The following is a 27721-nucleotide window of genomic DNA, read 5'->3' as shown; positions in this document are numbered from 1 at the left end:
TTTCTCTCTCTCTCTCTCTCTCTCTCTCTCTCTCTCTCTCTCTCCCCCAAAATAAATAAACTAAAAAAAAAAAAAAGTCGGTGTCAAGTCGATCAAAGAAGCTGGCTGTAGGGGTGTAAAACAGGTTTCTAATACAAGGCATACTGAAATCAACAAAAGACTACAACAAGAACTGCACAGAAAACAAAATCCGAATGGCCAATAAGCATATTAAAATGTGCTCAACCTTATTTGGCATTACAAAAATCCTATAACCTCTATGAAGTCCCTCCACGCACTCACTACAGTGGTTAAAAGGTCGAGGAGGATGTGAAGCAAGCAAGCATGTGGGGCTGTAGGAGAGGAGGTGTATACAACTGCCTTGGAAAACTAGTTGGCTTTATACCAGGAGACCCGGCATTCTATTCCCGTGCACACATTCCACAGAAATATACACCAATGTGCACCAAAAGACAGGTACAGAAATACCCACACTACTGTACGAGATATAGAACAGTTGCTAAGAGAATAGATCCCAAGAGTCTTTATCACAAAGAAAAATTGTTTTCTTTCTGTTGTGTCTGTATGAGGGGATGATTGATAATTAATCCTGTTGTGCTAATCATTTCACAATATATGTCAATCAGATCATCAGGCTGTGTACCTTAAACTTATACAATGATGCATGGCAAGTGTTTCTCAATAAAACTGGGGTGGAGGGGCGGAGACTGTCCAGAGCAGTACAACTCATCACATTCAGAAAACAGGTGACAACCTGAATGCCTCTCGGCAGTAAACTGGATAAATTGTGGCATACGCACCCAGTAAATCCTATATGGCCATGGGAACAAACGTACTACAAATGCAATCTGGGGCCAAAGAAGGCAGTCCCCAAAGAGTATACCCTGTAAGATTCACTTTTCATGAAGTTCAAAGTGAGATAAGGACAGTGGTGGCCTACAGGGAGGAGGAGAGTGGCTGGCCAGGGTGCTGATCGTGTTCTATTTTTTTTGCTCAGAGTGGTAGTTCCGTAAGCGTGTTCACTTTGTGAAGGCATGTCACTCTGCCCAGGATCTGTGCATTTTATTGTACGTTTGATACACTTCAATTCAAAATGCAGGAGAGATTTAGGAGAATTGACCAATGGATGTGGATGGAGGGGGAGAGAACGAGTCTGGTGTGACTAAGGTTTTAGCATGAGGAACCAAGTTCGTGGAGTTATCCTTCACTGAGATGGCAAAGAGGAGAGGAGAGATTGGTGGGGGCAGGTAAGAATTCAAGTTCAGTTTTTAGACGTTCTATGATGGAGGCGTCCGGCAGGCTCTCAAGTGAAGATGTCAAGTAGCCACCTAGATATTCAAGTCTGGAGCCCCAGGGGGAGAGCAGAGCTAGAGACGGAGATCTGAAAGCCTTCATCGTATAGGTAGAATACAAGGCCACGAGGGCGGATGAGATCTCCAAGGGAGAGAGCGTAGAGAGGAGAGAGAAGGTCCAAGGACTGAGGGGGCAGGAAGGTGCTCAAACATGTCATCGGGTAAAGGATGAGAGCCACAAAGGAGACAAAGGAGCAGCCAGAGAGGCAGGAAGGAAACCAGGAGAGTGTGCCATCCACAGGCCAGGTGATTTCAAGGAGGAGGGAGTAAATCAACCATGTCTCAGTCTGCTGATGGGGTAAGAAGAGATCTGAGAATTGACCGTAGACTTAGCAACATGGAGGCCATTAGTGGACTTCTGTCGAGGACAGTTCCAGGGAATGGTGGCGTCTGAAGTATGGGGCGGACAGAGAGGGGGGGCGAAGGTGTGGCCCGCAGACAGCTCTCCCAAGAGTTGTGCTGTGCAGGCAAGCTGAGAAATGAGGCAGAGGGGGAGGAGATGGTGGGGCCAAGGAATTTTTAGGTGAGCGCTATGACTGCACGTTTGTAGCGGGCGAGCCATGGACATGACAAGAGAGAGAGGGGAGATAATTTCTGGAGCCAGCTCATCGGATACAGGAGGACAGGGTTGCATTATTCTGCTTGGGGCAATCACCTTCCAAGTGAAGGGTAAGATTCGAACAAGCAGAGAGAAATCAGCAGCAGATAAGGCCCTGCCTGAGGAGGCAACTATCCTGGATAAGGCTGACACACTTCCTTTTTTTTCCCCCCTCCCTTTAGCTAGACCCAGGGCAGGTGGATTCAAAGGTTTCTCCGAGGAAACAGGTCCCGGCCAGAGGCCTTGAGGCTGGGTGGGGCTGGGAAGGGCACACCCCTCCTCCCACCCCCCTACAAATGCTGACGCAACCTCCAGTGGCAACAAAAACCAGCCGGTGTCTCAGACACGACAGCAGTGCTCAGAGAAGCCTCTGGAGCCGGCGGAGGAGCCAGCATGGTGGAGTTTGCACCCCTGTTCGTGCCATGGGAGCGCCGGCTGCAGACCTTCATGGTCCTGCAGTGGGTCTTCTCCTTCCTGGCCCTGGGTAAGGAGAGATGGGCTGGGGGCTGGGAGACCACGGGCATCTGCCGCTCCGGGCGCACACAGTGCATCCATGGTGGAAAGACATCCATTCGAAAGGGGGCTTTGTTGTGCTCAGAGCCCCTTCCCGAAAAGTCCCCCGCCTGGAGGCTTTGGAGGGCGTGGCAGGGTGTGGGGGTAGGGTGGGGTAGAAGCCATCACCTGTGGCTTCCAGCAGGTTACCGAGCTGTCCTGGGGTGGGGGTTCCACCTACTTTAGTACTGGGACAGAGACCCTGCCTCAGGCGGCCTGGTGGTGTGGGGAAGGATCTAGGTGATTGTGGGAAATTTCCAGGCTCCTCAGAGGGAACGGGTTTCTTTCCTTCCTTTCAGAGAGGAGGACACTGAGACTGGCAGGTGGGGAAAGAGAGGGGAACAAGGAAAGGACCCAGGGGAGTGAGCGGGGTCCCAGACAAGCCTGGGTCAGACTCTGGCTGGGCAACCGAGCATCCGCGCGACCTCACTGGACCCATGCCTGACCTCTGCGGGCCTCTACTGCATCAGCTGTAGAATGGGAATACCAAAGCTGCCCTTGCCGGGCTGCTGTGGGGTGAAGTGAAGAACGTGCTTGCTCTGCCCAGCACACATCTGCTCCAACCCCTGGGCTGGCATCCCACGGGAAACATGCGTAGGTTCCCCTACCCACCCTACCCCCACGGTGAGCACGTTGATCGTGGCCAGGGAGACCACACTTGCCCCAACTCCCCTCTGCTGAAGAGGACGTTTCTGAGGAAAGCCCAGGGCTGAGCATGGGAAGAGAGTGACTGGGGGCATGTGGGATTCTTCACCTCCTCTGCCAGCGCGAGACTGGGCAGGCACGGCTTCCCCAACGGCTGGTGTCCAGCCTGTGCATTGATGCAAGGTGTTACAATATGGGCATACTCTGTACAGGCTGGTCAACAGCCATTTCACCCCCACACATCCCCAGCCCCCTCCACACGCACCCCCACACCCCCACACATACCAGGTGCTCCTGCAGAACCCCCTCACAATTCTGCAGCTGAAGGAATCACCCCCGGAAAAGCATGCCCTCCAGCACCCTACATCGCTTACAATTCATCTGTGTCTCCGTGCCAAGCGTAGTTAAACATGAAATATCCCTGGTTATCGCCGGTACAAAGATGAGCAGAGAAACCGAGTACCCTAACTGCCCAAGGTTGTAGGGCCTGAGTCCCGGGCTCCTTCCACAGCCAAAGGAAGAAAGGGAAGGAGGAGCAGAGAGAGGGGAGAGGGCAGAGGGCGTGGGAGCAGGTGAGGCTAAGAGACTAAAGGGCAGATAGAGCCTGGGGAAGGAGGCCCAGCCCAGGGCATGCTACAAGTTTGCTGGCTCCTGGACAAAGGTCACCGGGCGCCCAGAGGTGGGCTGTGGCCTAGGGATCACACAGAATGAGGTTCATCATGCACATGTCTCGCGTGAGCTTTGTGAACGTGATTGGGTTTGTCTTTGCCGCTGCACCCACCTTGCCTCCGTCCCCCAGCCCTGCAGGCCTGGGGAGTAGGAGCCTGGGAATGTCAGGAGCAGCACAGAGAGGTCAAGTAGCCCTGGGCCTGGAGGACTAGAGGGAGGACAGCTGAGAATGGGGATCTGGGCTCACTGGTGCTAGGACAAGAAGGTTTTACCGTATCCCTTTTCCTGGGGGCAAAGGGGAGCTTCAGAAGGGCTTTAGGTAGGGGAGCAACAAGGTCTAATCTGCGTGCCAAAGGACCCTGTGGCTGCACGGTGGATGTATCGACAGTTTGGATTATGGGAGAACGGACTGATGGCTGGAGCAATCACTGCCTACGTCAGGGGTCACCACATTATGGCCCATGGGCCAAATCCAGCCCACTGACTGTTTTTGTATTTGTAAAGTTTATGAGCTAAGAAGGATTTTTACATTTTTAAATGGTTGCATTTTAAACGGTTAGATCCCTATGTGATAGCCTCCAAGTTGCCTCTTGAGTCTCAAAGTCTAAAATATTTGTAACCTGTCCCTTCAAAAAAAAAGATTGCCCACCCTGGTCTAGGGAGGCTGGCAGTGGGTGGAGAGACATGGCCCCATTCAGAGCTACCTAGGAGATGGGTCCACAGGGCAGGATTGAAAGGCAGGCCCGAGAGTAAAGGCTTCCGGTGGAGGAGTAAAGACTGCACATTTACTGAATAGCTGGTAGATGTTGGTGTCAGAGGAGACATTCTGGGGAATGGCAGAAGCCAGAGAAGTGGCCGGAGAAGTCAACTAGGACTTGGCACTTGTAGCCAAGGACTCAGGGCCAACAGCCGAATACCTCCCAAGTGGGTAACTTGCTTACTGTTCCCTTTCCTCTCCTCTATAACTCACCCAGGAAGGTAAGCGCCATTCAAACAGCTCATCTGTGTCCTCAGTGGCAACCCCTGCTCCTACAAGAGTCGGAGTCCGTGAATATTTGTTGAGTGAATAAATGGGAGCATGATGCTGCCAAAGTGGTAGAGTTGAATCCTAGGTTCCATCCTCCCAGCTTGCTGTGTGACCTTAACCAATTGGCGTACCCTCTCTGGACCTTCGTAAAGTCAGGTTTAAAATGTTTCCTCTCAGAGTCGTGAGGATTAAGTGAAAGAAAGTGTCTCCCTTCCTAAGTGACCTGTAGCCTGGAGGTTTGTCTGCTGAGAGGAGTTGAAGGGTGAGCTGAGGGTGAGGGGGATGGTGGGTGGGGGGGAGATCTTTCTGGTCCGTTGCCAATGCCCTGTGTGTTTTATCTTAACATCTTTTTCTGACCACAAAACTGATATGTGCTATCATAAAACATTCAAACATAATAATGTGTGTCCTAAAAGCAATAGACTTCCCCAAATCCTACCCTCCAGATAGCCACTATTAGCCATTTGTTTTTATTCTCTCAAGCTGGTTTTTATTTTATTTTATTTTATTTTATTTTATTTTATTTTATTTTTAACATTTATTCACTTTTTGAGACACACACACACACACACACACACACACACACACACACAGACGCATGAGTGCAGGAGAGGGGCAGAGAGAGAGAGAGAGAGAGAGAGAATCCCAAGCAGGCTCCCTGTTGTCAGCACAGAGCCCCACGCGGGACTCAAACTCACCAACCATGAGATCATGACCTTAGCAGAAGTGGGCTGCTTAACTGACAAAGCCACCCAGGAGCCCCTCTCAAGCTGGTTTTCTTAAAGTGGGAGACACCTAGAGACTTCTGATTTTGCCCAAGGGGAGAGGGTTCTTAACCCTAGCTGGGGTTCTTAAACTTTTTTTCCCCATTAAAAACTTTTAATGTGGGAAAGGAAATAAGTAAAATTTAACTCAAGCCTCCTGCTGTCTTTGTCCTTCCTCCAGAGCTGTGGGCTCCTTTTCTCCTCTACGCGTGTGCAGCCATATATAAGTGCTAATGTTCTTTTTCATATAAACAGTGGCATTTTATTCCCACTCTGCTACAACTTTCTCTTTCAAAGTTGTTATTAAAAGATATTTAAGGGGCACTTGGGTGGCTCAGTCAGTTAAGCGTCTGACTCTTGATTTTGGCTCAGGTCATGATCTCTCATGGCTTGGTGAGTTAGAGCTCCATGTCGGGCTCTGTGCTGATGGCACAGAGCCTGCTTGGGATTCTCTCTCTCTCTCTCTCTCTCTCTCTCTCTCTCTCTGGCCCTCCCCAGCTCATGCTCTCTCTGTCTCTCTCAAAATACATAAGTAAACTTAAAACAAAAAATATTTAAGACAAACAGGGGACCAACCCACAAGCACTTAACGGTCCTTTCCCACCCCCTCCAGGAACCGCAAGGCCTAGGTGAGGATAAAGCACTGTTGAGGCAGAAACTGGCCCGCAGGTCTGGGAATGTGGGGGACGTGGGAGGGAGGGGCTGACCATGAGAGCAGTGACTCAGGGCTACCGTTTCTTCTAGTTTTCTTTTTCTTTTTTTTTTTTTAAACATTTGCTCTTTTCATCCTTTTTTTTTTTTTAATGTTCATCTAATTGTGAGAGACAGAACATGACCAAGTGCATGCGGGGAAGGGGCAGAGGGAGAGGGGGGCACAAATCCGAAGCAGGCTCCAGGCTCTGAGCTGTCAGCACAGAGCGCGACGTGGAGCTCGAACTCAACAAACCGAGAGATCATGACCTGAGCCAAAGTCGGACGCTTAACCGACTGAGCCGCCCAGGCGCCCCTCTTCTAGTTTTTCAAGACATGGCAGATGTCAGGGTTTGTACGTGAGGCCTCCCCATTTTTCATTATTAGTAACCAGTTTAATAATATTTTAGAGTAAAGGGAAAAGGTGGAAGGAACCCAAGTGTCCATTGGTCCACTGACAGATGAATGGGATAAACAAAATGTGATATGTACATGCAACGGAATATTTTCCAGCCAAAAAAGGGAGGGCCATTCTGACACATGCTGCTACAACATGGATAACACGAATGACCGTCAGGACGTTATGCTAAGTGAAATAAGCCAGTCGCAAAAAGACAAACACCTCATGATTCTTCTCATAGGAGGTTCCTAGAATAGTCCAATTTGTAGAGACCGAAAATCAAACGGCAGCTGGCAGGGAATGGGGGAGGGGCACGGGGAGTCAGTGTTGAACAGATACAGCGGTTCAGTTTGGGAAGATGAAGAGGTCTGGAGATGGGCAGTAGGGATGTGAATGAACTCATCGCCACTGAACTGTGAGCTTAGACACGGTTAAGGCGACAAACTTTATGTTACGCATCTTTTAACCTCAATAACAATTTTTTGGGGCTTAACTTTATTTTTTATTTTTTAAAATTTACATCCTAATTAGTTAGTATATAGCGAAGCAATGATTTCGGTAGATTCCTTAGTGCCCCTTACCCATTTAGCCCATCCCCCCTCCCACAACCCCTCCAACAACCCTCAGTTTGTTCTCCATATTTATGAGTCTCTTCTGTTCTGTCCCCCTCCCTGTTTTCATATTATTTTTTGTTTCCCTTCCCTTATGTTCATCTGTTTTGTCTCTTAAAGTCCTCATAGGAGTGAAGTCATATGATTTTTGTCTTTCTCTGACTGACTAATTTCACTTAGCATAACACCCTCCAGTTCCATCCACGTAGTTGCAAATGGCAAGATTTCATTCTTTTGGATTGCCGAGTAATACTCCATTGTATATATATATACCACATTTTCTTTCTCCATTCGTCCATCGACGGACATTTGGGCTCTCTCCATACTTTGGCTATTGTTGATAGTGCTGCTGTAAACATTGGGGTGCATGTGCCCCTTCAAAACAGCACTCCTATATCCCTTGGATAAATACCTAGTAGTGCAATTGCTGGGTTATAGGGTAGTTCTATTTTTAGTTTTTTGAGAAACCTCCATACTGTTTTCCAGAATGGGTGCCCCAGTTTGCATTCCCCCCAGCAGTGCAAAAGGGTTCCTCTTTCTCCGCATCCTCGCCAACATCTGTTGTTGCCTGAGTTGTTAATGTTAGCCATTCTGACAGGTGTGAGGTGGTATCTCATTGTGGTTTTGATTTGTATTTCCCTGATGATGATGATGATGTTGAGCATTTTTTCATGTGTCGGTTGGCCATCTGGATGTCTTTGGAGAAGGGTCTATTCATGTCTTTTGCCCATTTCTTCATGGGATTCTTTGTTTTTTGGGTGTTGAGTTTGAGAAGTTCTTTGTAGATTCTGGATACTAACCCTTTATCAGATATGTCCTTTGCAAATATCTTCTCCCATTCTGTCGGTTGCCTTTTAGTTTTGCTGATTGTTTCCTTCGCTGTGCAGAAGCTTTTTATTTTGATGAGGTCCCAGGAGTTCATTTTTGCTTTTGTTTCCCTTGCCTCCGGAGACCTGTTGAGTAAGAAATTGCTTCGGGCAAGATCAAAACCTGCTACAAGCAGGTTTTTGCCTGCTTTCTCCTCCAGCATTTTGATGGCTTCCTGTCAACCTCAATAACAATTTAAAAGACGAAGTGCCCGGGGCGCAACGAGGGCAGGACTTTGTGTCTGTCGTTCACGGCTCTACCACCAGCACTGGCATGTCGGAGGTGCTCTGTGTAAAGTGAACATTTGTGAGCCCCAATTCTACGTCGTCTGGGCTTATGAATTTTACCACTGTTCGGACTGGATCAAAAGTCCCCACCTGCAGGAAACCTGCCACGAGTGACAGGCCCCATCTGCCTTACTTTCAAGTAGAATATACAACAGGAAGCCGACCTCCTTTAAGAGGATAAGTGCACGATGTTGAGTAGAGGAAATGGGAAGGGGAAGGAGCCATATTCCCTGGGAATATTCTTTCCATCAGCATCAGATTAGGGATGGCCCACAGACCAGCTGCCCCTGAGATGAAGCTGGGATTCTAGCCTATGGCAAGGGGTTCGGAACTGTAGGTCAGAGGGGGAATTCCTCGCTGGGCCTGGTCCAGCCAGCGCGTGGCCTCTTTCTCCCTTCCTCCTTCACCAGGAAAGGCACTGCAAGCAGAGGAATCAGCACGAGCAAAAGCTAAGGGATTGAAAGAGCTGAGTGAGCTGTAGGAACACAGCAGGCCGTGTGGCCAGAGCACTGGGGGTGCGCGTGGTTGAGGTGAGGCTGGAGCAGGAGGCAGGTAGGGCCAGCTCACGCGGAGCTTGAATGCCAGGCTGAGCTGGCTGGGCAGTGCCTCCGGTTATGGGAAAGCCATGAAAGGGCTTCAATAAGAGGAGGATCTGGCCAGCTCTATCTGTGGGAAAATAGGGCAGAGGGTCAACAGAAAGAGGGCTGGGCAGAGAAAAAGTGTCTCCGTTTTCTCCAAGGTCCCAGGAGATGGAAACTTGAAAGAAATAACCCAATCAGTTGTCCAGCAAGCATTGAGCACCTGGTGAATGCAGACTATTTTACTGGGGAGAAGGAGGGGGAGAGGGAAGACCAGAGTCCGGGACCCAGTACAGCGAGAAAAGTGAGTTTTGAAGTTCAGCCTGCCTAGGGTTCAAATCTGTGCTCCCAGCATGACATTGGCAGGTGCATTCCCTCCTTGAAGGAGTGGGAAGCTGATCTCTTCCTCCCAGGGCCACGGGCTGGACAGGTTCGTGCTGCTAGTGCTGGGCATATGGGCGGACTCAGCGTGGACAGCCTCATGTCCTTCCTCTCAGACCTGTGACCACTGATGGCTCCTGCTTCCCTCCCCAGCCCAGATCTGTGTTGTCATCTTCGTGGGCCTCCTGTTCACAAGATTCTGGTTGTTCAGTGTCCTGTACGCGACCTGGTGGTACCTGGACCGAGAAAAGCCACGGCAGGGGGGCAGGTCCTTCCAAGCAATAAGGCGCTGCTTCTTGTGGAAGTACATGAGGGACTATTTCCCTGTCTCGGTGAGTACTGGGACTGGATGGAGCATGGCCATGTCCGTGGCGGAAGCATGGTCCTGTGTGCAGGGAGTAGAATACTGGGCGGGGAGGTTGGGGCTTATTTGGCCATGCCACTATGTGGCCTAGGAAAGAGTCCAGTTTCTCTCTGGCCATGGTTTCCCATCTGCGGGGATGTGGGGCCAATGTGAGGAATGATGAGTGTACAGGGTTGGAAGGCGCTCTGTGGGGCATATAGTGTGGCACGCGTACGTATCTTATAGGTGTAAACCCCGCGGCGGTCAGGTATGGGTGTGAATGTAATAAACTCAAGGTCCTAAGAGTCCATCTAGCCCCACATTTCATCAGATGAGGAGAATGACAGTCTGAGAGAGACAAAGGTGTGATCGATGCCACTCAACAAATTCTTGAGCAAGGTCTTGCCCTATTCGGAACCTCAGTTTCCCCAGGAAGCTTCCTCAGGAAGCAGACTGAGCCCTCCTACTCTGAGCGCTTTTGAATCTCTCACTGTGACTCAGGGCATCTCATGCCGTTGTGGGTACTCGACCCTGGACTCAAATGTCAGTCCTGAGTGAAACAGACCCTGGGATTTAACAGACCCCTTGGCTCCTTTTACCGAATCCCAGATAGACTAAACCCTCAGATATAAGCAGCTGGGCAGGGATGGCTTATTGGCCAGATGGGACAGGGTAGGAAGGCAGTGGGGACACAGAGCGGTGCCAGGCAGGGTCAGCTGGCCGTTCCCTGGAAATAGAGGAGAAGAAAGGCACAGAGTGTGGCCTCTGGAGCTGGACAGACTAGGTCTTAATACCAGTCTGCCACAAACCAGCTGCGACCTTGGTGAGTTTCACAGCCTCTCTTAGCCTCAGTTTCCTCACGTGTAAAGGGATAATGCCATACATCACTGAGTTGGATGGATTCACTGAGATGTCAGGAAAGCACCTTGTAGGTTCTCAGTAAACTAGGAGCTAGTGTTATTTTACTAAGTCAGTGGGGACTCTGGGGAAGCTTGCACGTGCTGTGGAGGACTCTGACAGCCCAGAGCTCTACTGTTCTGACCTTCACACCTGCCTGGCTTCTCCCACCCCATCCTGGAACCCCGCCTCCTCCTGCCCCTGCTGGAATTAGGTCCCCAGCTCGTAAAGGGCGGGGAGGGGGAGGGGAGGGAGAACACAGGCTCACAGAGGTTAAACAACTCACTGACTCATGGGCACTCAGCATGGGACTCAGGGCTGCTGCCTTGCTCCCTTCTGACAGTCCTGGGGGCCCGGCAAGGACTAGCAAAAGCAGGGAAAGAGCTGGGATACAGAAGCCCCTAGCACCACAGTAAGCAGGGCCTCCTGGGCAAAGGGCAAGGGTGGGACAGGGCAGGGCAGGGCAAGACAACAGGGCAGGAGCTGGGCAGAGGGCAGGAAGTTGAGTGGCAGCGATTTCTACCCTCATGAGGAGTGATCGATGTTGAAGGGCAGAGTGAATGGGCAGTGCTGAGGCTAACCTGAGGGTCCAGATTGGGGGAGGTCTTCCCATATTTTCTTCCTCTGCACGGTGCCCTCCCAAGATCTTGTCAGCGTAGACAAGCAGGGTCTGTGCCTATCCCCTCCACTGCCCTTCCTGATCATCCCCCAGCCAGGCAGCCCTCGAGCAGGGTCTCTCAACCTTGGCACCATTGACACTGGTGGGACGCTGCCCTGATTTGCCACTGTAGTGTTTCAGGATTGCTGCCCACGGGCCGGCCTGGTGCGTCACCCCTGCAGAGCGTGAGCAGTACCGCCAGGTGGCCAGCAGAGGGCGAGATGGCATGCGCTTTGACTTCGCCTGTCCTAGGCTGGGAGCCTGCAGGGGTGGGGCTGTGGCCTGCAGATTCCCTTCCCCACCTCCTCCCGGGAGACCTTCCCACTCTTCCACACACCTTTACAGCGCAGGCTCCGCGGAGATCTTGGGGTGGCCGGAGGGCAGGGAGCCTCAGCTCTGCCGCAGCTCTCCCACATTCACAAGCCTCCGCGCTGCTCTGTCAAATGCGAGTGGGTTTCTGAGCTTCTGTCAGTTCTCCGTGTGATTTTATGAACTAGCGTCTAGTGATGGAATTTCGAGCAAGATTAGGAACGCTGTTTCTGGGCCTTGCAGCTTTCTACACTCATGCTAGAGGATTCCTAAAGAGCCAGTGATGAAGAATCGGGCAATGTTTTGCAGAGGAGGCGCCGATCCCACCTCATGCTGAAAACCAGCCCCAAAGCTGGGTTTCCCCTGTGAAGATTTCATCACCCCAGAGCAAACACTGTCTACACAGGCCCAGGCCTGAGGGGTGGAGTGCTGTGGCCAGGCGGTGACCTGGTGTCAGGAAATGCTGCAGGCTGGGGACAGTGCGGAACACCTCCTCACCCACACCTGGGACATCCCTCGGTTCCTCCACAGCCCTGCAGGCATCACTAGGGACTTCGTGCCCCACCTCCCAGCCCGGCCCCCTCCCAGCATACTGGGGTCTCTTAACCTGGTAGGTAGCCAGCCACCTGCCCAGGACAGATCTCCAGCTTACACTTGGACGGGGTGACACTTCCTCCTGCTGGTGGCTCCTTTCATCATGGGAGGGCTCTGCCTGTGGGAGGGTCTTCCTACACAGAGACCTGCGCCCGCCCGTCCTCAGGACCCTCCCAGGAGTCTTACCTCTGCGTTGGGCACACCTGTCCTCTCAGCCCTAGGGCTGCCCTGCAGGGAGGGATGAGGGGTTCCCTTCCTGCTCACTTCTGGTCCTTGCTATCCCCTCCCCCCACCCCTGCTCCCAGCCCTCAGCTGTCAGGAGGCTTTCTGCCCCTGGGCACGTGGACATTTGACACGGAATGATTGTTGTAGGTGTGTCCGTATTGGGGGGAGGGGTCTGTCTTCATCCCTGGCCTCTCCCCCACTGGATGGCAGTAGCACTCCCCTCTCCCCGTTGTGACAACCAAAAATGTCTGTAGACGTTACCACATGTCCCCTGGTGGGGTAGGGGAACTGGCCCCGGTTGAGAGCTGCTGCTCTGAAGCTTGGGGTCTGACTCCCAAACTCCTCCGGGTCTCACCCTTCTCTCCTCCCCCACTCACTGCCTAAATCCTAACCAATCATTTCTTTTATCTGGGCTTTGCTTCCGCCGACGCCCCCTACCGTCCATCCTGCACACAGCAGCCATGATACTCACAAAAAACGTTAAAACACAGTGGGGACTCCCACGACGCCTAAAATCAAACCTAATTTTTGCCTGGCCTGCAAAAATTAGACTCTGGGTCCCTGGACTCTGGACCCATGCTCACGCCTCACCTGCCCCCTTTGCTGTCAGCTCTCCAGGCATGAGCTGTGTCACTTGAGCTGGTGCCGTCACCTGAAGTGCACCCCTTGACCCCGTTAACCCCCACCACCTTTCGCTTGGGGACTCCTACAAGGCGGCAGAGCCCACAGGTTACACACACAGATCCAGGCTGCTTGTGTTAGGATCTTGCCTCTGCGACTTTACTAGCTATGTGACCTAGAACAAGTGGATTGACCTTGTGTCTCAGTTTGCTCATCTGTAAAATGGAGCCGTTGCCACCAGTACTTCCCTTGCAGAGTGAACAGGAGATGGAGGAAGCGGGTGTCCTGAGGTGCGTGACGCACAGTAGGTGCTGGGAATGCGCACCGCCTGGGGCACTCTTTCCAGCTCTCTGTGCTTGGTGCATCCTGCATGTCTTCAACTCTAAGATATCCTTGATGGTAAAACATACCGGTATTTTATGTACCACTAAGAAAAAAGTTCTTCCAATTAAAATTGTCAAATGCATCTTGATAGCATAACGTTAAGATGTGAAAAAAAGGAGCTTCTCAGAACTGAGGGAATATAGCTGCAGATGTCAATGGGTGTCTGTTCTGTCTGCTCAGTGCTCAGTGAAGGCAGGGTGGAGAACTCACCAGCTAAGGAGGGGGTGGTGGCTCAAAGCCTTTCTTATTATCTGGCCATGATGGGAGGAGGCAGGCAAGGACCCAGTCTCCCCGCCCCCCCCCCCCCATACACGCATGCGTGTGCGCGGCCAACGGCCTAAAGCTGGAAGGGGATTCCTTTGGTTTAAAGCAGTGATTCTCAAACCCTGATATATGGCAGAATCCTCTGGGAAATCTGCCACAAATGAGATGCCCAAGGCCAGAGCCAGACTACTGAACCAAACCTTGCTTGCCCTGCATTTTTAAACTGCCAAGCAATCAAGGTACATAAATAGGTCAAGAACAGGTTCTCCAGGGCCTGGACCGGGTTGCCAATGGAGGAACCACCTTCTCCTGAAGCTAACCGCCTGGACATTCCAAGTTTGACTAAAAAGGAAAAGACCCCAGAGATAGTCCTGAGTCTCCAGGTAGCTCTCTGTGTCTGGAACAAAGACTTCCCGGCCTGGTGCTCTGGTGCTCTGTGCGGGAGACAGCAGAACTGAGCTCAGGTCATCCGTGTGGCTTTGGGCAGGTCACTTACCCCTCTGCATCTCAGTTTGCGCAACCATCAAATGGGGGCTCTCACACTGCAGCCGACCTCCCGAGGGCCACGGTCACACAGGCTAGTGGTGTGGGTGATCTGTGAACCATAAAGGGGCCATCAGGACAGTGGGTTCTTGAGGCATTTGGGTCACCCCAAGAGTGTAAGAAGGCATGAGGGCGTTTGTTGAGAGATGGCACTGGGCAGACAGGGCAGAGACACAGCCCTCGTGGTCCTCTTTCCCACCCACGGTCCAGATGCCCTCTCCTTGAGATGCCTCTCTCATCCCGCAGGGCTGTGGTCTTCTAGGCAAGGGTCTTGGGGTTCAAAGTAGTGACACCCCTGGGAGAATTGAAAACGTTTTCACACAAAGACTAATGTGCAAGTGTTCGTGCCTACGTTATTTGTAATGGCCAAAGGATGGAAATCATTTCAATGTCTGTCAAGTGATCAGTGAACAACAAATATGGTATATCCATGCAAATGAATAGTATTCAATCATAAAAAGGAATGAAGTACTGATATATGCTTCAACATGGATGGACCTTGAAGACATTCTGCTAAAGTGAAAGAAGACAGACACAAAAGGCCATATTGTGTGATTCCGTGTGCAGGAAGCACCCAGAATAGGCAAATAGACACATAGGCAGTAGGCAATAAGCACATAGACACAGAAAGCAGGTTAGTGGTTACCAGGGGCTACAGTATGGGGAGTGACTGCTAATGGGTATGGGGTTTCTCTTTGGGGTGTTGAAAATGCTCTGGAATTATATAGGGGTGATGGTTGTTCACTTCTGAAGGATACTAAAACCGCTGAATTGCACACTTCAAAAAAGGTGAATTTTATGGTAATTATATGTATATATATATATACATATTATATATATATATTATATATATATATATATATATATATATATATATACACACACACATATATATGCACCCTGGCCAGAGTCTAGCACCCTGGCCATCCTGTTCTCCAGCCACTGCCTGGTACACAGCCTGCCATGACACGCACCCAGAGAAGGCCTTCCCCAGACACCCATCTGTCTTTGCTTAGTCCTGCTTCTTCCTTAAGAGAACTGAGGGAGCAAGGCAGAGAACGCAGCACTTTATAAACCTTCCCCTCTCTGTTGACCTCACCCGAACCCAGTAGCAACGCTGCCAGGGAGGCATTATCACTGTCTTGGGGGATAGAGAGGAAACTGAGGCATGGGGAGTGCAGGGGCCTGGCGAAGGTCATGTGAGCTGGCAGCAGAACCGGGCCTTCCTTCTGAGGCTGCATCAGCCTCCTCTATTCATGTGTTCATTCTTCCTTCATTCCAGTCTTTCTGGAGCATCGCCTCTGTTCCAGACCCATACTTGGGTCAGGTGAGGCATCAGACAGGTGGTCTTAATCTCAAGACCCTCACAGACCCCACGGCCCAGCAATTGCACTACTAGGCATTTATCCACGGGATACAGGTGTGCTGTTTCAAAGGGACACATGCACCCCCATGTTTATAGCAGCACTATCGACAATAGCCAAAGTATGGAAAGAGCCCAAATGTCCATCGATGGATGAATGGATAAAGAAGATGTGGTATATATATACAATGGAGTGTTACTCGGCAATCAAAAAGAATGAAATCTTGCCATTCGCAACTACGTGGATGGAACTGGAGGGTATTATGCTAAGTGAAATTGGTCAGTCAGAGAAAGACAAACATCGTATGACTTCATTCCTATGAGGACTTTAAGAGACAAAACAGATGAACATAAGGGAAGGGAAGCAAAACAAATATAATGAACATAAGGGAAGGAAAGCAAAAATAATATAAAAACAGGGAGGGGGACAAAACATAAGAGAGTCTTAAATATAGAGAACAAACAGAGGGTTACGGGAGGGGGTGTGGGAGGGGGGATGGGCTAAATGGGGAAGGGACACTAAGGAATCTACTCCCGAAATCACTGTTGCACCATATGCTAACTGACTTGGATGTAAATTAAAAAATAAATAAATTAAAAAAAATAAAAATAAATAGATCGAATAAAATAAAAATAATAAAAAGACCCTCACAGCGAGGGAGTGACACCACTTGGGCTCAGGGGACAGATAGAAGAGGTTAGCGCAGAAAAACAGCAGTAGAGACTATGTCTAGGGAGGTGCAGACCAGGCCTCGGTGGACAGTGACAACCCATCAGTGCACACACCAGGTCACGCACACGTAACTGCACGTGCAAGTATTGGCACGCACGTCTAGACACAGGCGCTCACATTCACCAGGATGTGTCTCAACACGCAAAGCCTTCTTTATCAAGGATGATCCTTCTTTCTTTCGTTGATTCATTTGTTTTGTTCATTCATACATTCATTGTTCATTTAAAATAAGTCATACGTTCTTGTTCAGAATTCCGAAGGGACAAAAGGGTGTATGGTAAAGGGTCCCCCCCCACCTCAATTCTCATTTCCTCCCTTCCCTCCCCAGAGGCAACCGCGTCGACCAGCGTTTGTCCACACACAAGCAAGCGCGTGCCCCTTCTGCCAGCCCGGTCAGCGGCATTCTGAACGCACCGTCTTGCCCGTTGCTCCGTCCTGATGAGGGATTGTGGCCACCTTCCCCTGCCAGGCCAGGGAGATCTTCGCCATACTTCCCTAGGGCTGCAGAGGGGCAAACGTTTCACAACTTGTCTGAACGGGCCCTGTCGGTGGACATTGGAGGGGATGCGGGGTTGATGACGGTACAAAAAAAAAGATGCCGTGGTTAATATCATTCTGCACAAGCACACGCAATTCCCCAGTGGTGGAGTTGCTAGGGTAAAAGGTCAATTCCACTTTGTGGTTGTGATAGCTATTGCCAAATCGCCTTCATGGAGGTTGTACAAAATTGCCTTCCCACTGGCTGAGAAGGAATTCATGTGCTGGTGCTTCCGTGAGGGGAGCCAGGTATGTGTGTAGGGAAACACCACCGGATGGGTGCCTGTGCAAGCACCTTTCTCACTGAGAATAGCCAGAGATTTCTCTGTCCCATCTTTATTTTCATAGCCAGCAAGTCCTCACTGCGTGAGTGGAAGGGGTTTGTCTTCGTACGGGAGGCAATGGTCTCCCCAGCTGTGGTCCCTGCAGCCTTTCTGCAAAGCGTCAGTGGGTAACTGGGGGCCATACTGGGCAGGAGGGTGGGTTACAGAAACCAAGTGCAGGAGAATCTGGGGCTGTTCAGCCTCGATGGGGCAGACGGGCTCAGATCCCCATTGCTGCCCATCACCCCTCCCCCCCCAACCCTGTGCCAAGTCCCTCCAGGCTCCAAGAGAAGGTAGCCAGGCCTCCTGGACCACAAAGGCAGCAACAAGAATCCTCGGGGAGTCACCTGCCGCAAGTTTTAGCTTGATGACAGGGTGAACTTTCACCCTGGCAGAGCTGACCCGGAGTGGAAAGGACTGCCCCGTGCCCAGGAGTGCAGATTGCAGGGACTGGCCAGTCCTATCAGAGACCCTCCTGCCAGGGGCTTGGGGCATGGGCCAGGGACCTCAAGAGCCTTCAAACTCTGATGCCTGTGGCTCCCAGGGTGCAGAACCGTGTAAAGGGTGGGCCTGCGGGTCCTGGCAGGGTGGGGAAGGGATTGCCCCCATCCACACACACACACACACACACACACACAGTCACTGCCCACCGCAGCAATCTTTGCAGACTGAGCCATGGAGCAGCCTGTCCAGTAATGGGCTGAGAGCAGCATTTGTTAGCTCACTTCCTGCCCTTCACCCTCACCCCACTTCATCCTGGAGCCGCTAAGGACAACAGCTCTCCTCTCCCAAGTCAATGTGCGATGACTCGTGGTCCCTGCTCCCCGCTCCATGCTGCAGGCCTGCCCAGACTCTGGCAAGTTGCTGGCCAGCAGAGCCCAGGGCTGGGGAAAGAGTGTGATGAAGGGGCGATGGAGGTCTGGCGTCGGGGGAGCAGGGAGCCACAGGGAGACACTTGCTTTGTCCAGAAGGGTAAAGAGGACTAGGGCCAGCCTCCTGGACTGCATGCTCTTTCAACCACTCCTGCTATACCTTGCGAATGCTCACTCCCAGGTCTTCGGTGCCAATTTTTCTTATATTGAGATTTGTGGAAACGGGCCTTTTGCAGCAGGCTGGTGCCCCCGTGTGTCCCTCTGATGCCTTCGAATTATATCTGGTCCTGTAGTAATCTTGGTAATTCCAGGACACCAACAGACTCGAGCTTCTCAGCAGTCCTGGGAGGAAGGCAGGCTGAATGGAAGGAAGGCTAAATGTCCCCATTTTACAGATGAAGACCCCGAGAGGGAAGCAATTTGTCCGAAGCCAGCAGTGAATCTGAGACGGTATCATTGGGTGCCTTCACACATCATATCTCGATCTTCTTAAGAGCCTGAGGCTCAGAGAGGGGGAGCGACACTGATGAGTGGCACAGTCGGGGTCGGCACGCAGGTCCAGCTCTGGCTCACCAGGTTGCTGTCCTTGCAGCTGGTCAAGACCGCCGAGCTGGACCCCTCCCGGAACTACCTTGCCGGCTTCCACCCCCACGGGGTCCTGGCTGCCGGAGCCTTTGTCAACCTGTGCACCGAGAGCACAGGCTTCCCTTCGCTCTTCCCTGGCATCCGCCCCCATCTGATGATGCTGACCCTGTGGTTCCGGGTCCCCTTCTTCAGGGATTACATCATGTCGGGGGGTGAGTCTTTACACCCTGGGGTAGTCCAAGAGGATGAGGCTGGAGGCATGGGAAGAGGCATTGTGGCAAGGGTGCCAACCGTTCTGTACTTTTTTTTTTGTAATGTTTATTTATTTTTGAGAGAGAGAGAGAGAGAGAGAGAGAAACAGGGACAGAGACAGAGCACGAGCAAGGACGGGCAGAGAGAGAGGGAGACACAGAATCCGAAGCAGGCTCCAGGCTCCCAGCTGTCAGCACAGAGTCTGACGCAGGGCTCAAATTCTCTAACGGTGAGATCATGACCTGAGCCGAAGTCCGATGCTCAACCGACTGAGCGCCCAGGCGCCCCAATGGTTCTGTATTTCTTACAAGAACATGTGCAATAGGAGAAGGTGGCTAGACCCAAGGAAGTACTTCCCACAGCACCACGTGGGGCCGTGAGCTTGGCGAGGGTGTCAGGAAAAGTGAGAGAACTCAGTTCCAGTCCTCAGGGAACTCCAAGTTGGAGTGGGTGGGGTGGGGACCCAGGCCTCTGTGGCCACTTTCGGTGATCGCTTTCTTGGCTCACATCCACTTGACAATCCCTGCCCCCTTGCCCCGTACCTGACCACCTTCTTCTCTTCCCAGGGCTGGTCACATCAGACAAGGAGAGCGCTGCTCACATTCTCAACAGGAAAGAAGGTGGCAATCTGCTGGCCATCATCATAGGGGGTGCCCAGGAGGCACTGAATGCCAGGCCCGGGGCCTACACGCTGTTGTTGCGGAACCGCAAGGGCTTCGTCAGACTCGCCCTGATGCACGGGTATCTGGGAAGAGGACTCTCCATTCAGCTGGAGATGGGCAAGGATTAGATTTGGGCGGGAAGACAGCAGAGACTAATGCAGATTGTATTGGGACAGGGAGAGCCTTAGTCCCTTTGCAATGAAGATTCTATCTTGGGGAGATCCGTACTATGTCGTGCCCAAATACCCAGAAAAGATTTCAGAAGACAAGTGTGGTGATCAAAGGGACTAGGTGGGAAGGGATATATTTGCCCGAAGCTGGCCCAAGATCTGATATCTATGGGCTCTGGGAAAATGGAGTTTGGGGCATATCACAGAGCTCTTCTACTTCGAAGCGTCTTTGAAGAATACAAGTTAGCTGGAGCTGGAGAGAGGTTTTCTACAAAGTCCACAGATGTTTTATATCTGGGAGGACTGTCTGAAGCATTCCGGTCTATCTGTCCTGTTACAACTGGGAGATTGTGGCCCTGAGAGGGCCCAGGACCTGCCCGAGTTCAGAAAGCAAAGCTACGGCAGGTCTGGTAGGCAACTCAGTCTTCCCACTCCTGGCCCACGGTTCTGTCCTCTGCTCCAATTCCTGGTCACCGGGTCCAGGCAGGAAGCTCACTGGGGTCTTCTTTAGGGCCTTCCACACGTAGTCTCTCCTATCTCCCTCCAGGGCTGCTCTCGTGCCGATCTTCTCCTTCGGGGAGAATGAACTATTTGACCAGGTCGAGAATTCTCCCGGCTCCTGGTTGCGCCGCATCCAGGACCGGCTGCAGAAGATCATGGGTATCTCCCTCCCGCTCTTCCATGGCCGTGGTGTCTTCCAGTACAGCTTTGGTCTTATACCCTACCGCCAGCCCATCACCACCGTGGGTGAGCTGAGAGCCAGGCTGGTGGGGGGGGGGGGGGACAGGGGTCGGCTCCAGGGAAAGGGACCTGGACTATGTGCTGCAAGGGGGACATGGAGACGGGTCAGACACATCGTCGCCCTCATGGAGCTCACATGCTAGACTGGGAAACATACACGCAAGCAGATAACCCTAATACAGGGCACTTTGGGATGGGAACCGTAACAGAGGCACGAAGAACAGCAGTCACTACTGATTACAGGGTACCTGCTGCGTGCCAGGCACTGCACTGGCTTCCTTACCTGCAGCAGCTCAATTTAGCCTAAGAGCCTTCCAGGTAGGGACTATTATCCCTATTTCACTCGTGGCAGACTGAGGCTCAGAGAGGTTAAGTAACTTCCAAAAGATCACACTGCCTTTGAGTAACAAAATTGAGGACTGAATGGGGACCTATTTGACTCTTTATTACGCTAGAGAAGAAGAGTTTAATTCTGACCTAGAGGATCTAATAGGGCTCATTGGAGAAGGTGAATACTAGGAAAGAGCATCCCAAGTCTGTTAGAATTGTGTAGAGTAGCAATCAATAGGCTTGGGTTAGAGCCTGAGGGATTTTCCCGTAAATAATGGGCATGAGTCTTAATGCATGGACTCAGCCCTACTTTTTCAGCAATTTGGACTCCTTATTTGCTTTCTTCTTGGATCCCAACCAGATCCCTCTGAGAAAGCCTATCGAGAGAGGTCCATTCCTCTTTATCCATCCATTTATTTGTTAGTTGAGCACAGACTTGGTGAATCCCCTCTGCCATGACTTTTCCTGTTTTGTTGTGGCAATATTTTCATGCATGTTTTTTTTTTATTTTTTTTTTTAATTTTTTTTTTAATTTTTTTTTTCAACGTTTATTTGTTTTTTTTTGGGACAGAGAGAGACAGAGCATGAATGGGGGAGGGGCAGAGAGAGAGGGAGACACAGAATCAGAAACAGGCTCCAGGCTCCGAGCCATCAGCCCAGAGCCCGACGCGGGGCTCGAACTCACGGACCGCGAGATCGTGACCTGGCTGAAGTCGGACGCTTAACCGACTGCGCCACCCAGGCGCCCCATCATGCATGTTAATACCGCTGCTGCCTCTGGGGCACCTGAGCGCCTCAGTCAGTTAAGCGTCTGACTTCCGCTCTGGTAACGTTATCTTTTGTAGTTGGTAAGTTCGAGCCCTGCATCGGGCTCCGTGCTGACTTCTTCAGGCTCTGGAGCCTTCTTCAGATTCTGTGCCTCCCTGTCTCTCTGCCCCTCCCTTGTTCATACTCTCTCTCTCAAAAATAAATATTAAAGACAAATTTTTTAAAGGTTAAAAAAAATCCTGCTGCTGCCTCCAGAGCTATTCCCAAAAGGAAAAGTCAAGGGAGCTACCTTCCCAGCCAGGAAGAACCAGAGGAAGAGGTTAGTTAGGGCTTCTTGATTTCTCCCTAGAACAAAGGGGGCATTACAGGCCGGGGGGGGGGGGGGGCGGGGGCGGTAAGAATTGCTGTCTGGGCAGTTGGCCCACCTCACCCGAGAGCTACAGGCACCTCTTTTTCTCTTTTTAATGTTTATTTATATTTGAGAGAGAGAGAGCGAGCAGGGGAGGGACAGAGAGGTGGAGACAGAATCCAAGCAGGCTTTAGGCTCTGAGCTGTCAGCACTGAGCCCGATAAGGGGCTCGAACCCACAAGCCAGAAGATCATGATCTGAGCTGAAGTTGGACGCCCAACCGACTGAGCCACCCAGGCGCCCCGAACTACAGGCGCTTCTAATCATGACATCTTGGGCTCCCCAAACAGTATAGCCTGAAAATTAAGAGCATATCCCTGGGATTTAAAAACTAGAACTGTTTCTTCCTGGCTGTGTGGCCTTGAACAAGTTACTTAACCTCTCTGAGCCTCGGTGCCTCCCCTGTCAACCGGGAATAGTAAGAGTTTCTATCCCCAGAGGGTTGTTGTGAGGATTAGAGCTAATGCATGGAAAGTGCCTGGCACATTGCAGGGCGCATTGCAATGCCAGTTGGTATGGTTACTGAGTCAGAATCTTGGAGTTGCTATAACATCTTAGAATCCATCACCCAAAACAGGGCTGAAAGGGATGGCAGTAAGAGCAGTTTCCTGCAGAGATGACCATGGGGGTGGGCACCTGCCCCAAGGTCCCCTGCAACCCTGTGGCTCCTGCTCTGGGCCAGCACCCACATTTGTGTCTTGCAGTGGGAAAGCCCATAGAGGTGAAGAAGACGCTGCATCCCTCGCAGGAGGAGGTGGACAAGCTTCACCGGCACTACATCAAGGAGCTGTGTGACCTCTTCGAAGCCCACAAGCTCAAGTACAACGTCCCCGTGGACCAGCACTTGGAGTTCTGCTGAGGGCCTCCCCAGAGGCCAGGGCTGGCGTTAGGGAGCCCAGCTGGAGGTGCTGCGATCTGAGAAGGCTTCCTGGAGGTGTCTGTTGAGCACACGGTCACAGCCTTCCCAAACTTCTGCAAATCCAACCATGCCAGGCCCCAAGTCTCAGCTGCCACTTTGGGCGTCGCTGGTTTGCACTCCCGTTGCGAAGCCGCTGCGAGCCTCCCTCTCCTTGGCCTCCTCCTCTGTGAATGGGAGAGGGGGCTGGAAGAGAGTGATTTCTGAGGTCTCTATCCCCGGTTATAATGTCACTCAATAGGCAGAGAAAGAGAACGGCAACCAGGTCTTCCTTCCTCTACCTTGAGTAACAGCACAAAAGAAGCCCCAGGCTCCAGCCCCGTCTCCTACAGGGTCCCTCATCCTGCACCCTACGTGTTCCGTCTCCTCCCTCCCTGAGCCAGAGAGGAGGAGGTGGCCTTGAGGCCTCCGCACTCATGCCAGGCCCCTGTGAGTTTCTGGGTCCTCTGCACTGTAGACTGGCAGCCACAGGGGCCCGAAAGGTGGATGAGGAGAACCGTGCTCTGTCACTGGCTATATGACAGTGGGCAGACCTCTTCACCCTCCCTCTGAGCCTCAGTTTCCCTGACTGACTGAGATGAACCCTGAGTCTAAGCTCTGACATTACAAAGGCAGAGAGCTCCATGAGGCACCTCTTACTCATTCATGGTCATTTCAGCCCCTGACCTTGACACAGAAAGGTGGGAGGTCTCCATAAATGTCAGTTCAACAAATCCTGTTGCAGCCTTCTTCTGTTCCTCCCCATCCCCCAACAAAGAGGGCTGGTCAAAGCCTCTCTTCCCTGCCTGGCCCTGTGGCCCTATCTCATCTTCCCAGAAGGCAGATCAGATTGAACCAGATAATGCCATGTTGACTCTTCCTTCCTGATCCGATGGCCCCAAGCTTACCACCCCTGGGCCTGTTCTGTTGGGCAAGAAGGTGAGAGGCTAGGTTAAGACACAGGGCAGACCAACATGGAGAATAAAGACCAGACGCAAGGGGTGCTTGTCTGTGTGTGTCGGCCCAGTGGGTGACATGGGGACAGATGCGCTGATGGGAAGAATTCTGGATTCCTGGGTTTGGGATATACGTCAGTAGTGAAGAACAGGATGCCCAGGGTGGGGACCCTACTTGTGACTCCCCCCTCCCCCCTCCAGCAGGGAAGCAGGATCCCTTCCCTCCTGGAGCAACTCATTCCAGTAACTACACCATGGGGGACATCTGAGAGGTATAAATTTGGGTTTAAATCCTGGCCCATCCCTTCTTAGTGACCCTGGGCAAGTCGTGTCATTTCCAAACCTCAATTGTGCCATCTGAGAAATGAAGCTATAAGCATAGTAAGATCATATTTCGAGTCACATAAGCCACTCCACATCATGTCTGGAATGATGTAAGTTAGGACCCAGGTGATCAACGTACCCAGTGTCCCAGGAAGGTGCCTGTTATCCCATGAGGCAGTATGCTAGAAGGGTCACAAGGGAGGTGGGAACAAAGAGCAGTGGAGTTCAGAGGAGGGAGTGATGGTTTCCAGCCAGAAAGAGCTAGTGACAGGTGGGCAGGGCCACGAGGGAAGGGCAAGGTTTTGCAAAGGAGAGAAGTACTCACCCATTGTAGGTTCTCTATTGCTGTATGGTGGGCTATGCCCAAACTGAATGGCTGAAGAAGCGAGGAGTTATTATTTTCCACAATCCTGTGGGTTGGCCAGGCTCCATGCAGCTGCGTTCCGCGGGGGGCTGGGCCCACTGGGGGGCTGGCTGAGGTGGGCACGGGGCCCCTCCCCATACTGATGGGTCTTCAGCATTCAGTCGTGCCTGGATTTTGGAAGAATGAGAGCAAGGCTGCAAGATCTCTTAAGTCCTGGGCTGAGCAATGTGCACAGTCACTTCATCGTATTCTGTTCATCAAAGCAATTCATGAGGCGCCCCCCCCCACTAGTTTCAGGGGTGAGGAATAGACTCCACTTCCGCCTGGGAGGAGCATCAATGTCACAATACGAAAAGCTGGAGTTTGGAGAAGGGATTCTGTGGCCATCTTTGCAAACAATCTACCAAACAGTTGTAAATGAAAGCCTGCAGCAGAATTTCTGCCTTCCCCCACAAGTGTGAAGTTGGCTGTGTGCGGGTGACAAGAGCTGTAGTTCGTCCCCAGGGCCGCAGCTCAGCCTCTGCCTCTTGCCCCAATCTATCCTCAGTGACTAGCCATGGAGAGCTGTCTAAAACACAAATCTGGCTGTGTCAACCCCTACTCAATTCCCTTCTGTGGCTCTCCATTGTTCGTAGAGTTTGTATCAGCCTGGATCCCAACAGGGACCAGATGGCATGTTGAAGGCAAGATAATTTAAGGAGGGTTTGATGAGGGAACAATCTTCTGAGATGCATGGGAAACCACACAGGAGGGGCAGTTACACGAACTGGTAGAGTGCAGTGTATCACATACAGGGGCCGTCTTTGGTCAGGGATCACGGGCCTGGCAGGTGACCCTGCAGGGCAGGAGCCAGGAGTGGGCATTCCCACCTTCCTCTCTCCCTCCCTCTTCTGCCAAGGTTCCTTATTGCCCAAACCCAACTGCAAGCTGGAGGGCACAATGGCCTGTGGTTATAGTCCACACCGGTAGGTCTCTGGGAAAAAGCCAGATGGAGACAGACAGGTGGCAAGTGGATCTGGAGGGGTTGATGGAAGACAGATGTCCACCTTAAGGCTCAAGCTTCTTAGCCTGCCATTCACCACTCTTCCACCATCTGGCCCAGTTTTCTCCATCCTCACGTCCCCTCCTCCCTTAGCCTTGGGCTCCCATCACACGGAACCATTTGCAGTTACTTGTACCAGATGTGATCTCTTTCCTATAGGCTCCGCCCATGCTGTTCCCTCTGCCTGGAATGCCATCTCCCTCACCCCTCCTCCCCCTTTTTCTGGGAAATTCCCAGTCCTCTTTCAATACTGGTTTCCTCAGTTCGAGGAAGTCTTCCCTAATGCCCCCGGTCGAGGTAGGGGTTCCATCGGGGGCCCCAGACTTCCCCCTTCCTCTGCCGCAGCACTCAGCACCTGGGTGGCTGCTGGGTGGTCACAGCCCTGTGCATGATACTCCTGCCTCCAGCGATCCCCCTCCAGTCTACTCACATATAGCACCTACCTCTGCTCTCTGAACAAAAACCCAGCTCCCTGAAAGGGTCTCCAATGTCTCAGGCTAATGACTATACTCTTCCTCGGCCTCTGAGGGCTACACCACACTGTGTGCTGTTACACAAGGTAGGGCTGCCTGCCTGGTCACAGAGAGGGTCCCCCAGATGCGTGGGGCACAGTTTGAGCAGAGATCAGAGGACAGAATGCTATCCATGACCTCCTGGCCTGGCCGGGATGGGGTAAGAGGTGACCAGGAGATTTGAGAAAGGGAGTGGTGAGAGACTTGGGGGGGTGGCCAGAGGGCAGAGAATTCTCCCCTTTTCACAATGACCTTGGGCGCCGCATGTGGACGACGATAGCAGGACAAGAAAGAATAGAGCCTGATCTCGAGGGAAGGCTGCCCCAGACATCTGCCCAGACTTTGAGTAAAACATGGCCTTTTCCCATGTTTGTTATAGTGGTTGGCCTCCCCAGCTAATACCAAGTGTCAAAGCTGCACCTATCAACGTACCTCCTAACTGACATCTCCTCGGGGCCTCTCAGAGCCTGCCTCAGGGGCCTCCACATCATGTGGGAAGACAGTGGCCCGACCCCAGCCCACACACAGATAGATTCAGACAGTCAGAGGATGACAGGATTTGGCAGGTGTAGTAGACAGGGTCAGAGGCCCTCAGGTGTGGGGTGAGCCGGAGTCTCTTCTAGAAACCAGGCTGCCCTTTGGCCTGGGAAAAAGTTCTCAGATGCCATTACCCACAGGGAACAAAGGGCCCACTGGGCCCAGCCTGTCTGACACTGCTTTATGGTGACGGGTAGGACAGGGGTCAGCCAGCACAGCACTGCCAGCAGCCACGTGGCATGGGCCAAGTGCTGGCCTCACAAGGGGCCTCACCGGGCTTTGCCAGGGTTCAGGAGGAGGCTGAGGCATGAAGGATGGAAGCTGCTGAGTGAGCAGAGGCAGGGAGGATGGGCGGTGCAGGGCACACATGGGTGATGGTCACTGTTGTGGATCAGGGGGCAAGAGTGAGGCTTCCGGGATGGGAGACTGGGGCTTTAGGCTTTTGTTCGGCAAACTTTGATTGAGGGAGTGGTGAACAACGCGGCCAGGTCCCTTGACTTTGCCTTGCGTCCTCTGTGGGGGGACTCAAACGTCCAGTCAAGGAGTCAGGAATTTATCCTCGAGGTAGGGAGGAGAACTGGAAGGTCCTGGAGCTGGAGTGGGTCATGGGCAGGACCAGATGTCTTGGGCTGAACTGGGCATCTGTCTTAATGACCTCACTGAAGGGCAGTCAGCACGCTGAGCCACTTACTGAGAACCTAGTACATGCTGGGCTCCGGGGGGATGCCTTACACGCATTATCTCAACCATATTGACAGTGACGCCCACTCTTATAATAAATGAGGATCGTGTGTCAGGGAGGTTAAAGGACTTTCTGGAATCCTGGTCTCAGTATGAAGGCTGTCTGCCCAGACAGCTATTTCGTGCTGCTCCCACTCTGCCTAGTTCTCAAACTGGGCAGGATGGCACAATGGAGGTGGCCGGCCTGAGAAGAAGCAAGGCTCGCAGCACCCCTCCCGCCGGCTTGGCTGCACCCCACCCCTCCCTGAGGCATGGTTTCATCAGCTGTAAACGCTTCACCATAAATGAGGATTCAATAAATGCTGGTTCTTCCTCACCCCTCCCCTTTGGAAATGCCAGCAAGTGG

General features: G+C 52.1%; 1 protein-coding gene and 1 long non-coding RNA gene across 12 annotated transcripts in view; one reads left to right on the top strand and one right to left on the bottom strand.

Annotated features, from left to right (window-relative positions):
• Positions 1–27721, bottom strand: part of LOC102900725 — a 74691-nt gene that overhangs the window by 18426 nt on the left and 28544 nt on the right. For 2 of the 11 annotated variants that reach the window (XR_006586283.1, XR_006586279.1), the window contains 5 exons: positions 24505–24710; positions 14213–14311; positions 13263–13460; positions 11657–11819; positions 8157–8911 (listed from right to left, as the gene is read on the bottom strand). This is a non-coding gene — a long non-coding RNA (uncharacterized LOC102900725). The other 9 variants (XR_006586284.1, XR_006586287.1, XR_006586289.1 and 6 more) reach the window with 9 other exon arrangements.
• MOGAT2 (monoacylglycerol O-acyltransferase 2) lies at positions 694–23899 on the top strand. The gene is made up of 6 exons (XM_019811791.3): positions 694–2434; positions 9575–9753; positions 18680–18884; positions 19491–19665; positions 20304–20503; positions 22709–23899. Exons 1-6 carry the CDS (start codon positions 2344–2346, stop codon positions 22861–22863), a joined length of 1005 nt encoding a protein of 334 aa, XP_019667350.1. The 5' UTR covers positions 694–2343; the 3' UTR covers positions 22864–23899.

Source organism: Felis catus, chromosome D1, assembly GCF_018350175.1.
Source record: "Felis catus isolate Fca126 chromosome D1, F.catus_Fca126_mat1.0, whole genome shotgun sequence".
Taxonomy (NCBI): Eukaryota; Metazoa; Chordata; class Mammalia; order Carnivora; family Felidae; genus Felis; species Felis catus.
This window is presented reverse-complemented; position numbering and strand designations above follow the sequence as displayed.